At 37.6% G+C, this 14,986-nt stretch overlaps 1 protein-coding gene across 2 annotated transcripts; it reads right to left on the reverse strand.

The window, feature by feature from the left end:
- Nucleotides 1-2,150: 2,150 nt before the first annotated feature.
- ZNF281 (zinc finger protein 281) lies at nt 2,151-13,126 on the reverse strand. Of its 2 annotated transcripts, none has more exons than XM_059145891.1 (2): nt 12,983-13,126; nt 2,151-12,760 (listed from the first exon to the last, which is right to left on the reverse strand). In XM_059145891.1, exon 2 carries the CDS (start codon nt 12,740-12,742, stop codon nt 10,055-10,057), a length of 2,688 nt encoding a protein of 895 aa, XP_059001874.1. In that variant the 5' UTR covers nt 12,743-12,760; nt 12,983-13,126; the 3' UTR covers nt 2,151-10,054. The 2 variants fall into 2 exon arrangements, with proteins under 2 accessions (XP_059001874.1, XP_059001875.1); XM_059145892.1 differs by having other exon boundaries at nt 2,151-12,756; nt 12,983-13,119.
- Between the last annotated feature and the right edge of the window lie 1,860 nt (nt 13,127-14,986).

Genomic DNA, 14,986 nt, shown 5'->3' on the forward strand with positions numbered 1-14,986 from the left:
TCCAATCAAGAAATGGGCAGAAGACATGAACAGACATTTCTGCAAAGAAGACATCCAGATGGCCAACAGACACATGAAAAAGTGCTCCATATCACTTGGCATCAGGGAAATACAAATCAAAACCACAATGAGATATCACCTCACACCAGTCAGAATGGCTAAAATCAACAAGTCAGGAAATGACAGATGCTGGCGAGGATGCGGAGAAAGGGGAACCCTCCTACACTGTTGGTGGGAATGCAAGCTGGTGCAGCCACTCTGGAAAACAGCATGGAGGTTCCTCAAAATGTTGAAAATAGAACTGCCCTATGACCCAGCAATTGCACTATTGGGTATTTACCCTAAAGATACAAATGTAGTGATCCAAAGGGACACATGCACCCGAATGTTTATAGCAGCAATGTCCACAATAGCCAAACTATGGAAAGAACCTAGATGTCCATCAACAGATGAATGGATCAAGAAGATGTGGTATATATACACAATGGAATACTATGCAGCCATCAAAAGAAATGAAATCTTGCCATTTGCAACAACATGGATGGAACTAGAGCGTATCATGCTTAGCGAAATAAGTCAAGCAGAGAAAGACAACTATCATATGATCTCCCTGATATGAGGAAGTGGTGATGCAACATGGAGGCTTAAGTGGGTAGAAGAATAAATGAAACAAGATGGGATTGGGAGGGAGACAAACCATAAGTGACTCTTAATCTCACAAAACAAACTGAGGGTTGCCGGGGGGAGGGGGTTGGGGAGAAGGGGGTGGGATTATGGACATTGGGGAGGGTATGTGATTTGGTGAGTGCTGTGAAGTGTGTAAACCTGGTGATTCACAGACCTGGGGATAAAAATATATGTATATAAAAAATATATGTTTATAAAAAATAAAAAATAAAAAAATAAAAAAAAAAAAAAAAAAATTATGAGATTAGAAATGAGCTAAATAGAGAAGCAGAATACATTCCAAATTCAAGACCAAACAGTTGTCCCTCCGGTTTCAATTTGGGTAACAACATAATTGGGATCAAAATCAAGAAGAGCACTCAGCACCACAGTTTCCGACTTAAAAATTATGTTTACTTATGAGAGCCTCTGGTCACAGTAAAATGCTCAATTTATTTTTATTACAAAGACAGTTTTAAATCAAATCAGCAAAGCACAACTGTAAAATTATCATAACATTTCTTTTTATCTAACTCCTAATTTAAAATCCAATGATGCTGTATTTGAGGGGAAAAAAAGGTCTAAAATTTATTTATAAATTAGTTAATAGGCTTCAACCAACGTAAAGGTTTCATTGAACAAATGCCAGAGAAGAGTAAGAGAATTTTGAAGACATCCATTTCCAAAATATAAACTAAATTTATGATTTCTTTGTTCTAGTCTGTTTAAAACACTGTAGTGACCATTTTAAGAGAATAATTCATTTTGCATGTTCACAATGTAAATACTAAAGTATTTCATTTTACCTTTCAACAGACATTTCTGGAAATGCTTAATTTTACCGTGTGAAAAATTTCAGCTTCCTTCAAAAAAAGATCTTTGACTCACATTTTATAATAAACCAGAACTGCTGCTCTCCAACATTTGAAAACTTCCAAAAAGATTTGAAGAAACTGGATCTACTTTAAGATGTATATGAACAAAGATTTCAAAAATATTATCTGTTCTGTGAAGCTCAATTCTCTAGCCACTGTTTATGAGAAATGAACTTTTTCAAACCAAGTCAAGTCTGGTTTAGGCAGCGGTTTGCTTCCTATTGACAGGCTAAACTTTTTTCCTTTCTCTTTACAATCTTAATAGCTCTAAACACATTAATCTTATTTATTGCCGAGCAATGCCCCTACTACCATCTGCTTCTGCTAGTATTCCATCTGAAAATATAATTCTCTCTTAACATATTCGGCTCCAGTAATTTGTGTTCTGAGTATTTTATTTTAAAGTAAGTACATGAGAAGGGGGCATTAGTGAGAATAAACTTGATCAGCTAAATAATTATTTATACAAAGCTTATAAACAAAATCACTAACTGAATTATGAAAGCCAATTCTACAAATATTTTGAATTTCTGCTCTCCTATTCAGCTGCCAAAATTCCAACTGATATTTCAGTAATGAACAATTTTAACAAGCAGTACTTTCAGTCCGTTCAAAATGTTTTTGTATTTTAGCTCCAGATGGAGTATTGGTTTAGTTGGGTGAATGAGTATAATCCAGAATGATTTCTTATTAAATTATAAAATGCATATTATTTTGGATTTGGAAATCAGAAAAATAATTTCTATCATCAAATGCCATGGAGAGCCATGAAATTACTTTGTAACTATGTATCCAATCCTATAAAATTTTACTTGCATATTATATAAGATTTCAATTACATACATTGATGAAATCAATAGGATTTAAAAGCAAAAAGTTCCCTCTTACAATTCTTTGCTACTAAATTTTTAGCTAAGAATCAAAGTGTTCTTTACCTTATATTAACCTATTAGTTGTTTGTGATAGCATTTTTTAACAAATTGAGATGTTCAACCATAATAAATTATAGTAATTCAAAATCTAAGTTACAAGACAGGAAATTTTAAATAGTATTAGAAATATATGATTATGCAAGATGCCCCCTTTTCAACCATCTTTTCCTAAATACCTTTTCTTTTCATAGGTCCTACATACTAGCATTATCAGCAAAAATAACATAATATCATTCATTAATATACCTTTTCTTTGTCAAATGTCAATTTGCTTTAGAAGTTTAATAAAATCAAAGATTAAACAACTGAAACACTAGTTTTCTATTCATTTTCTCCAATCTTCTCTAGAAATCTCCCCAAACTGCATTTTAATTTTCCCTCCATAATACATTACTATGATTCACCAGCAGTAAACCATATCAGATTACAACTACTACCAGTCTCTAAAATGGCTCATTCAAATCTTTAAGATCTTTTACTATATGACTGTGGTAAACATGTCCATTAATATTAATCTTACATCCCTTTACACTTTTCCTTTACACAACAGTCCTTCCTTCCCCTTCAAAGACAAGTCTGTCACAACAGTTTGAATACTTTCTTTTTATGCTATGTCCAGCATTCTTAGATATTTTATATTCAAATAAATCCTGAACTATGTTAAGTCTCATCACAAATTTTTTCTTTACTAAAAATGAGGCCATTAAAAAGACTGTAATGGTTTCAGATTACTCTTTTATAAATTTTCTTAGCCAAGCTTTTAAGAGATAGCCAAATCACTAATATTAACACTCATAAAAAAATATATAGCTGACTATTCCAAATGTGATTGAGTATAGAAACATATATACTATGTTTCTATAGTAGTCCACTAGTCTACTAGACCACTAGTCTACTAGTCCACTATTAGTGGACTGCACTTAAAAGTAATTAAATGTTTGGAACTTCTGCACCACTGTCTCCCAAATTCAAAAAAATGAAACCCCACAGTAACTTACCTTAGAAACAACATAACCTTTCACACTATTAACACAACTTTAAGATGTTCATTGAAAGGCTACTTAAACAAAAGTGGATCATAGAAGACCAATTTTTAAAAATATTTTAATGCACATATGCAGTGCCATGAACCTTACTCAGTTTTCTAATGTTGTGGTTATGACTGAGTAAAATTTACATGCTGGGTCTATTAAATACATTTTCATAATAACTTTCATTTCTTGATCCATTTGCAAGATGAAAACTCCAGGTCCCACTTCAGTCGGCTTTCTAATCTCTACTTAGCACTTTTGTTATTCCGGGCCACTAAGAAACTGCAGCCTGGGAGAGAGTAATTCCAGTTCCACTACTAAACTGATCAAGGTCATGGGTTGTCTATTCATGGAGACCCACAATGATACCCATTTACAGTTCTCATTATCTTCCAAAAAGAAGGAACTCTCTTTCAAATGTTTATACTTGGCTTCCTTGTAGGAAGAGCCTAGTTTATGTGCAACCAAACATAAAATAGTTACATTGCTGATCTTGTCATTTAATTTTGCAATGCACTCTTAAAAAACTAATCTAAAAATGTCACTTTCAGACTTAAAAAGCTGTATCTATCTCAAAACTCAAGATTAAAACTTTAGCTCCTTTCATGTTTCCAATAATGCTTTTAAAAACAAGATCTTATAGAAAGTAGAATGAACAAATGAGCCAGTCACAAGTTAAAATTAAACAACCCTTTTCAAAATCAAAACCCAAGAAACAATAATTAATTAGGGAGTTTCCAACTTGTTACAATCACTCACACTTTTCCTTTATCATAACACCATATGCCTTTATACTGAGTACTTGTTCCTTCTCCTTTGGTGAGTTGGGGATGTAGATTCAGAGATTTTGTCTTAATTCCTAAATTAATTTTGTCTTGATTCCTAAATTCTGTGCATATTCACTTCACCACATATGACAATAATTTTGACTGCAACTGCTTTGATAAGTTATTTACAATTCTCACCAACCAATGGAAGCTGTCTGATTTTATGAGTTACTAAAGAAAAGATTTAATATACAAACACAAAGATTAGCCATCTTTTTCCTAGATTGGGAATGTAAACAGAAGTTCACCACAGTGGTCTGTTAAGTTATTTATTAATTGTTCCACAATAGTACTAAAGTTCATACCAAACCAAAGTACCTAAAGACGTCTGAACTGGAAGAATGACAGAATGAGAAGTTTTTCAAAGCTCTCCTTTACCCTTCTAGTTACTTAAATTCTTCAGGACCCCTGTCAATGTTGGAGTAAATCTATATTCCCTATTTTCCTGCAAACCTATTCCTTTCCTTCCCCTATTTTAACATAGTCCTTACCTCCCTTAACACACAACGTCTGCCCATTATTCTTTTACTCCCTACAAACACAGGAAACAAAATTTTCCCCGTGGAGTGTAAGATCCAAATCATTACATTTTTCTCCAGCTGTTTATCTACATTTCCCAAGAGATACCTATCTCAACATGTAACAACATACTTTTCAAGGCTTATCTTGCACAGTGTATTTCAACCTAGCTAGTCACACTCAGGCTATATGAAGCAGAGTTTTTATGTTATTAGGAACTCAATTATTCTTCTTTCTAGGCAAAAAGGTATGGCTTGGTTGTGGGCTTTCATTTTTGCCAATATTCATGCTTATGTGGGAAGCCACTCCTGTGCAGCTGAAGCAGCACAGTGGTTGACTGTAGTATGATACACTGTTAACACATTTCTTTGTTGATGGAAAATACTGAACTATTGTCAGGTCTAGCATCTCTATGGCACTTATTATCAGATGAGAAACTGCACATAATTAGACTCAACTCATGATTTGAGTAGCTTACCATAAAACTTTATGGCCTTATGTAACCTAAATGTGTTCTATAAATTCTAAGTAATTAAACTGCATATAAAGAAACTTTTAACTACTCTTAATATCTGATGCTTTTTTAGTTTAGGTATCCACTATTTGTAAAATAAAATTTCAGTATTTAGGCAGTATTCTAAGGCAGGGATTTTTTTTTTTTTTTAAGTTTATTTTTTTTAGTAATCTCTGCATACCCAATATGGGGCTCAAACTCATGATCCTGAGATTAAGAATTGCATGCTATTCCCGCTGAGCTGGCCAGGGGCCCCAAGGCAGGGATTCTTAACCTAAGTTCCACAGGTTAAGAATTTTTAATTGGGAGGTTTCTTTTGGGAGGGGGGTCGTCCTTGTGAGCGTACAGAAAAGCGCCTATATTTTCACATGCAAATGTATTTCTAATGAATGGGAGTGGGATGATACCAATTCTGTCATCTGCTCCCCAAGGAATCTGTAACCCTAAAAACGTTATCGCCAGAGTGAGCCCAAGGCTTATCGAAAATTTAAATAGAATCTACTCAAGTTAGTCATTCACAAGCAGTCAATACTTTTTTCAAAAAGCAGAACAGGTACACAGAAGGAAATAATTTAAAAAGTGTATGTCCTCTATAGCTTAATCTCTTTTTAAACTCACTGTAATCTCAAAGGATTTATCTCAGAGTTTTTTGATCAAAGGTAAGACAACAGAATTCCCGGTGCTGTTTTCATGCTAATGTTCAAGTAATCAATTATTAAGAATGTAAATAACATAACAAGTAGAAATAACACAATTTTTTCCCTCAAAACCCATGAGGAACTACAAGAAGATTAGCAAACCACCACAGATCCTCTTCTGTGGTAAGGGATCCCATAACAAGAATATCCACAGAGTGCGCCAGCCTCACACAACACCATGCATGGGTCACATAGCACTAACAATCTTGCAGCACATTTTAAAAATCAAAATCTAGTCATTATGGATTAGAAAAACATGAATACCACAAAACTCAAAAAATGATAATATTCAGATGTAGTTTACTCTAAAAATCTCTCTCTCAAGTTCAGAACCTTTTTTCTAACGGAAGTTCTTCAGTTTAACAAGACCTATGAATCTGGAAATTAAGGATTGTATATGCCCTCATGAGGTCATATTGCTCAAAGTCACCCAGTTCACCCAATTCAGGCTTAAATGCTACTAATTACAAGTAAACTACAAAACTCCACATAGCAGGAAGGAACAAAGTTTTGCCCTTCTTACTTGATTAGTGCAATACATAAAACTAAATGTGAGGTAGAAATATTTGTATCATTGTTCACAATTTTAAAATATTAAAAATTTTAGATACAGGAGTGCTTGGCAGACTACTTGATCTAGGGATTGAGTTCAAGCCCCAAGTTAGGTGTAGAGCCTACTAAAAAAAAATTGTTTTAAGTACAGATTTTCTTCCACGTATTTCTGCTCTCATTTTTGAATTACCACACAAATTAGAGACTAGCAACTACTAAAATTATGGCAGACTTCATCCTGAATGTACAACAACACAATAGTTTCCTGTTTCATGTCCAAATATTTTAAAAGTAAAAACCTTAATTTAACAAAGATCATATTCAGATAAGGACATTCCATGGATAGAAACTAAGGTGGGGGGGGGGGTAGGTGGGTTAAAAAAAAAAAAAAGTTAGCTAGAATGGAGAAGTCAACTGTGCAGAGAAATCAAGACTTGGACTTGAAAGCAGACTCAGTGAGATTCTGCTTGGCAGTCTTGTTCAAGAAAATGACCAAATCTAGGAAATGACCTTGGCAAAGAAAGAACTAATTTACTTCTCATAATCCTGTGGGCCCAGGAGTAGATATTTCTCTACAGAAAAATCCATGTTTATGCTTAATATAATTTACCATTTCCCTACAATAGTATCATATGCCAAAAAAAAAAAGCGCAAAGTTTCAAAGACTTATTCCACCCACTAATATTTTTACTCCTTAATTCAACATTTATAGCCACTGAATTTCAAAGCACAATTTTCTGATTTTACATAGCCACTTACAATTAAAAGACACTTCCAAACATCTCTTCTGCATCTCTAATATTTATATGTCTTACTTCTCTCCTTCCGCTATCTATACTTTCAACCTTTTAAAACATGGTTAAACTATGACTAATACTTTTTAATTCCTACTAAAAATGCTCAAGGCCATTTTTTTGTGTCATACTGTTATCTTATTACAACCTTCTTGAGACAAAAAGGATCCATCTAGAACCAAAAGATACTGGAATCTGATTTTAAATGAGGTCTCAATAAATACTCTCTCTGGTATAATATTTAGAATAGGTAAACCCATTTCAACAAAACATGTTCTGATTTACATAATATTCAATTTCTACACTTCCATATATATATAGTGCACCTCACAGAAAATACTCACCCAGTTTTCACATAAAATAAACCTAGAAATATGAAAATACTTGAGTTCAAAAAAAAGAAAAACACCCCACAATAAAAATACAAGTCCCTAAAATTCAGTTTCATAACACCAATGTGAATTATTTTAGAAAATGTAGTTAATAAAAAAAAAAAAAACCTGAAAAATGTTACTGGATATTAAGTGATATCTCCTTTCTTCATTTTGTGATTAACAGGTCTTTTATTGGTAGTAAACTAGAGCAAACAATCAGAATAATACATATGCAGTATTCAGTACACACAATAAAAGTTAAAGAAATTCAAAACCTGTATAAAACAAACACTGGAGAAAAATCATACAGCTTAAGAGATACAGTGGTAAAGGTCCTCTCCATCCTTTGATTACAGCTTGTACTCTGTACCCAATAGAACTTACCGCACTTACCAAAATAAGAAATACAGACTTTTTAGTATTGAGTGTATTTAAAAGGATTAAACACATTTTCTAAGAAACTTGAAATGACAAATAGGTGACCCTTTAGCTGGTAAGCAGACTTAAGGGAGGAAAGTGGGGAAAGGAAATTAACTAATATTTTGTAACCATTTTTAATAATTTCTTATTTTCCAAACACTGCTTTCATAACAGAAGTGTTTTACACTTGCACAATATTAATTACTTTATTATACATGGAAGCCTGTGGTAGGCTGATTACACAATAAGACTGCAAACAACCAGTGGTACTTTTCTGACGTCAGAAGAGTACATAAGACTGAAACATCACCGAAAGTACATAAAAAACTCATCAGCATAAACATCAAAGTACATTAAAAAATATAATCAGGAAAAAAATACAATTGCTAAAAAGTGGTTTAGAGCAGAGCTACTGTCTTATCAGTAGCTTCAAATGGCAATTAGCGTTCATAGCAAGTTTTGATGACTTTACAAGACCCCTGTACAATACTGACTAATGCACCCTTTTAAAATGTACATTAAAGGCTGCAATTACACAAAGAGGTTCTGATGTCATTACTAAATGCAGACACTCTTCTCCCTCACATTAGGAAAAAAGTCACCGGTTGGAATTACAACCTTAGTAATATCTATAGCTCAGAGTATGTGGGGCTTTATTATACATGGAAATCTGTATGCATTTTATTTTTTTAAAAAGGTACGTGGGGGTTATTTATCCCAGTGTTTAGTATTTGAATGCCATAAGGCATATAAAATGCCTAATGAATTACCTAATGGAATGTAAATCATTCTAAAATTGAAACTGTCCAGATAGAAGAGGAAACAAGGCAGGCTCAGAACTCTAAGAAAGAGGGTAGGTCAAGAACAAGAACAAAAAACAGAAGTGTGGGTGACATGTAATAACACAGACTAGAGAACAATGTTTTAAGCCATGTATAATAAATAACGCATACCCCAAATTTCAAAGAATTATGTAATTCCAACTTGGGTTCTAATACTGGTACCAATGAACCACTCAGTCATCAACACTGCCAGATATCATTAACTTCTACTGGAACTACAGCCTTGTTACAGTTGGGATGAGAGGGTGCTATTTTTTTTTTCTTCTTTTATTAAAGCTATCATTCCAGGCTTTGATCAAAGATCCAAGAATATTTGTTCTACCAGGCTGGAATGAACGGTTTGGAAGTTCAGAGTACATTTAAAAGCTGCAACAAAATATAGGTAGCCAACATCTCAGAATTTTGGATCAGCCTAGATGGAGACAGCAATTTGAAATGTTTTCGATCCCTTACTTAAAAATGATGAAATGTTTATCAGCCCAGATAGAGCAATTTGAAATGTTTTCGATCCCTTACTTAAATGATGAAATGTATATCATACTATCTGTAAATTGGATATTCCATTACAGTGATAACGTACAGAATTCCCATGCGTTATTACACTTTCCTGAGAGTAAAGCAATTAGAATAACCTTAATCCTAGCAACAAAGTTTTTTTTGTGTATTTTTTGTTTTGTTTTTTTTTTGTAAAGTTTTTTTGTTTTTTGTTGGTTTTTTTTTTTTTTTTGCATTTAAAACTTTTGGGCTATTCCCTGACGATCTATACATGTAAATTTGATTGCTAAACATTGTCACTTTGAATGTCAAACTATTTTTAATCTATTGATTTTGATTAAAAATCATAATACAAACAGCTAAAATCACGCTAACAAAATAAACTAAATATGAAAAGTTGCATTGAAAGGGCATTACATTATTCTTAATAGGATCGTGTAGAAACATTCCAATGGCAGTGTTCTCAAAATAAAACAAAATTACATTAGACCTCCAGCCTGGTCACTTTTGGGACCTTACCTGTAACTTTGGCTGGTGGGTGTCTTTACTCTTGTACTACATGGCTCACTTACATCAGACATCATATTTGTATACCCTGAGAAATCTGACACTGAAGTCCTTACTCTATGGTCCACTTCTCCATTAGAGTTAGTGATGAAGGTCATTGGCACCCTGCTGCCCGACTTAAACTGAGAACCAAACGCTTGTGCAAAGTTCTCAATCTGGTACGTTGTTCTAGGCTCTATGTCTTTCTGAGGATCTATCTGGCTAGCTAACTCCTGAGATGGAATCTGAAAGCTTGTTGAGGACTCTAAATTTTTCTGTTGTTCCTTCTGGCTAGTCAATTTCTGAGATGAGGACTGGAAGGCTGATGAAGTCTCTAAATTCTTCTGAGAATCTATCAGATCATCCAGCTCCTGGGAAGGTGTCAACTGCTGATGTGTAGCATCCAAAGCAGATAAATAAAGACCTGGTTGAGATCCAAACAACATCCCAAAAGGAGGCTTTGGCAATGAAGATGGCAACACTGAGGTAACAGATTGGCCGAAACCACACTCCAAAGGAGATGTAGTGTATATCTGTTTTTCTGGAAATAAAGTGTGGTTGTGGAGAGGTGAAGACAAACTGACAAACTGGAAACCGTGTCCAAGAGTAAAACCTGCATTAGTGGATTTTTCAAAAGCCTGTTGGAGGTATTTGGAGTATTCTTGCAACATGCTTGCCTTATCATTCGAAGGTGTTTGGGTGCCTGGGCTCAAATTTTCTTCTTGAACCAATTCTGAGTGTTCTCCTGAGGTGTGTAAATCCACTCGCGGTTCCGTTATATTGAAAGGATCCTCTTTCTGGCTTTCTGATTTGTTGGAGTATTGATCCAAAATACTTTGTAAAACCTCATCAGGAATTCCAGACTTGTCATGACAAGACTTAATTTCAGCATTAAGAGCTGAGGAGTCAATAAGGGACAATGGGGTCTCATTGTCCAAAACACTGACACCTGCAGACTGAATGACGGACTGTTGGGAGACCATGTGTCCCACATTTATAGAAAAGGCACTGTTGCTGCTGGCAGTTGGTAAATATCTTCTTTTCTTTGAAAACTGCATGGCATCATCATAATTACTACTTATTTGACCTTGTTTGCCACTCGTACTTTGGAGAAGACTAATGGTCTCCACACTATTATTCGATACTATGCCAAGTGAGCCACTTGGTTTCCCAGACAAGGACTTCTGTCCAACTATGTCTGGTAATGGTGACACAAAATTAAGGTAGTTTTTATCTGTATTCTTTCTGCTTCCTTTTTTAAAGATCAATTTTGGCACCCTTTTCTGCAGTTCATCAATACCAGTGCCAATTATGCCTCCACTGGAAGACACAGTAGGCATTTCTACTGAGTAACTCTGCATGTTTATATTATTTGAAATTTGTGATTCATTTGTTTTACCAGTCTTATGTTCCTTATTTTCAACAGCTATGCTTTTTGACTTCGTTTTTCTCCTTGAAGAACTTGTATTTCCCTGAGACAACACAGCCAGATTACCCATATTGTTATGGGTTGATGACCCAGGTTCTGCACTAGCGGCTCCTTTAGCTATGGCTTCACCACACGTGCGCCTGTGCTTCAACAGTCTATCAGTCCTTGAAAAATACTGTTGGCAAGTGTCACATTTATATGGCTTTTCTCCACTATGCGTCCTCTTGTGTCTCTCCATATGGTACTTCTGAATAAACTTCATGCTGCACTGATCACATCCAAATGGCTTCTCTCTACTATGAATTTTCTCATGTCTCTGCAGTAGGTATTTCTGAATGAAACCCATACTACACTGGCTGCACTGGAAAGGTCTTTCTCCAGTATGAATGAGGACATGTCTCCGCAAATGATAGGAGCTTCTGAAAGCAGCGCTACAGTGATCACAGATATGAGGTTTCTGACTTGGGGAGAGGATGGCACCTTCTCCATCTCCAACCAAAGAAGGTTTGGAAGATGCACTTGGCTTCCTCTTGGCTTTGATTCCCTGAGATTCTGGCTTTGGCCTCTTTGCCTTTTTGACATTAGTGTCCTGCTTTGGCTCCTCATTGCCATGGTGGTCATCAGTCCTGCTACTGCTGCTGAGCAATACGTCGCGGTGGTGCTGGGCTGGTTGCTGCTGGGCATGCTGGTGGAGAATACTGAGGTCCTGGATGACGCCGTGGCTCCCCCCATCCCCACCTCCTAGGCCTGGAGATCTCTCTTCAGCCCCAGCGAACAGCCCCCCATAGTGGTGGTGGTGATGGTGGTGGTGGGACTGCTGCTCCTCAGGATCTGCGGGTTTCTCCTGTTTGATGCTGACCAAAGACTGCAAGAATCCCCAGGAGGTCCTCTGCGAGGGGAAGGCCGCGGCTGACGCCGCCGGCTCCTTCTTGAAAGTCATGTCCGGGGCTGGCGGAGGGGGGGGCTCAGCGGCCGGGGCTGCGGAGGTAGAGGAGGATAACACGCACTGCGGGGGAGGGGCGGCCGACCCCGCCGGCCGGGTGAAGCTGGTGACCGGGGGAAGCCGGTGGTTGAACATAACCATACCCTGGGGAAAGGTGGGTTCCATCTCTGCCCTCCTGCTGCTGCTGCCGCTGCCGCCGCCGCCACTACCGCCGCCGCCGGAGCCGCTACCACCGCTACTGCCGGTACCACCGCCGCCACTCAGGAACCCACTGCCGATTTTCATACCCCGGAGGAGGCCTGGCTGAGGAGAGGAGGAGGAAGAGGGAAGAGGGAGGAAAGGGGGTGGAACCGGGCCCCGGGCCGGGACCACCGCAGCGCCCAGGACCCCGCCGCGCCGCCGCCCAGACCGCAACGCGCCCAGCACTAATTCCCAGCCCGGCTGCCTCCGGCACCGGTACGCATGGTCCTGTGACTCTTCCCTAGGCCTCGCCCTCTCCCTCTCCGGCCCACCGGCAACACTTACGGGTACCGCCGCCGCCGCAGCCGCCGTCGCCTCCAGTTAATAAAAATAACGCCGTCCTCTCCACAATGGAATTAAAAGCCTCCCTTCTACTGCGCAGCCGCGGCGCGGTGACTGCTGGGAACTCCTCAACCCAGCCAGAGGGGAGCTCTGTGGAGCCAGGGCGCCTGCGCCACAGCTTCCGCCCGGCCTGCCTGTCAATCACTGGGGCGGTTGGGCGGAGGGGAGGCCCGGAGCTCGAGGGGTGGGGATTTGGATCCCCTGCAGAAAGAGGCTTCCAGGCGAGCAGGCGTGATTGGTGGGCTGCACTGACGGAGATGGACGTGGATGAGGGCTTCTGGGGGAGGACGCTCAGGAGGTGGAACCCAAGGGGCGGGATTACGCGGGGCCGTAATGCGGCGTGGCTTGGGGGCTGCAGAGAAAGATCCTGGCAGAAGAGGTGGGGGAAACTGAGGACTAAAAGTGGGGGCTTTCTGTGCTTTACAGTTTGCAGTCCAGGAATGGAATCAAAATCCAAAGCCAGAAGTGGATCACTTAGGGCACTTTTGGTTCTACCTAAAGGCAGTAAACTTCAGGTGCTCAACATTTATTAAAAACATTGCTTCTGTTAAACCTCTTAGTTTGGCAAAAATAATGGGCTTTTGCATTTATAGGAGGAGCCTGCTTTGAAACCGCAATAGAGGTACCGTTGCAAAAAAAAAAAAAAAAAGTTGTCTAATTGCCAACCTACCTGAAGGCTACTGGAAAAGGAAACCGCTTGTAATCCAGGTGCAGCAACCCTGTAAAACACGCCCACACACATACTTCATCATCATCAGAGGTTATTTAAATGCCCACATACCTTTTCAGTCTGGCTAATTAGTCTGTTTGCTATCTTATATTGTTGCCTAGCCCCTTACGTTACTTAACGAAAAACTTGACTACTAGGTCTTTCTAAGATTGTACCAGGATTCACCCTGCCCTCCCCGAGCACAGAATGCTGAGAAACACATGCGAAATTACAAATTTTTTCTAAGGGAAAATTACAAAGTAAAATCTTGAAATCAAAGACCAATAAAAACCAAACAGGTCTTTACTCAGTGCCTAATATACACAGAGCACTCACTTTCAAATTAAGCATGCAGAAATCTAAACCAGCAACTTGCCTAACAGACTATTTATAAATCACGGTATTTTTTCATAAAAGAAAACTATGACAATAATTTACTTACATAGTATATTTTCTTAATGAAATTCCAAGTCAAATTTCTCAATAATATTCCTAGCTAAATAACTTCTCATAATTAAATAATAAATGACTTCTCTGAGAAATTCCACCACTGAAACAATAAGTATTATCCATTACTCCTTTCAGGACTCTCTTAGCTTGCTTAAAAACTTAAAAGATAATATTTAATCATCACTTTGAGGTAAGAAAGGATATTTTTCTAATTCCATGTGATTACATATAAGCATTCTGCCACTTAAAACTGTGAAACTTTAATACCGTCCAGTCTAGTTAAGTGTTAAAAGAAAGACTGAAAATTCAAAAACTTAAGGCAGTAGTAAAATATTAGTCAATGCCTATGAGAAATGAGGCTGTCCCTTTATTCAGGGTGTCAGTGTTTAATGGTAAGCTGGGATGCATATAAGCTAGTCCAAGCATGAAGGGCAGTAGGACACTCATATGAAAAGCCAACTTTGTTCTTCAGTTATCAAGATAAGAAACCTGTCATTTCTCTCATTCACTCTGTCAGCCTTGAGATACTCCAAGCAGACTTACCTCTGTGTTGTATACCCCATATATCAGGAAGATGAAGAGACCCTGTAAAATAAAATGGAGGGAAAAAGCTGTTAACGCTAATCATTTCAGCAGTAGAAATACCTGAAATAAACTTTCCTGGGAACAGACAAAAGAAGACACACTTCATCAAGGTCAATTTATTTTTCTATTTTTCAACATTAGAAGCTGTACCTTGAGCATTTATAAGGTAACATACCAGCACATCACTTATAGTGGTGGTGCTG

This window comes from Mustela lutreola, chromosome 14 (assembly GCF_030435805.1).
Source record: "Mustela lutreola isolate mMusLut2 chromosome 14, mMusLut2.pri, whole genome shotgun sequence".
Taxonomy (NCBI): domain Eukaryota; kingdom Metazoa; phylum Chordata; class Mammalia; order Carnivora; family Mustelidae; genus Mustela; species Mustela lutreola.

Bases quoted from the DNA above. Each gene is read 5' to 3' on its own strand.
- ZNF281 (XM_059145891.1), bottom strand. From the start codon at position 12,742: ATGAAAATCGGCAGTGGGTTCCTGAGTGGCGGCGGTGGTACCGGCAGT.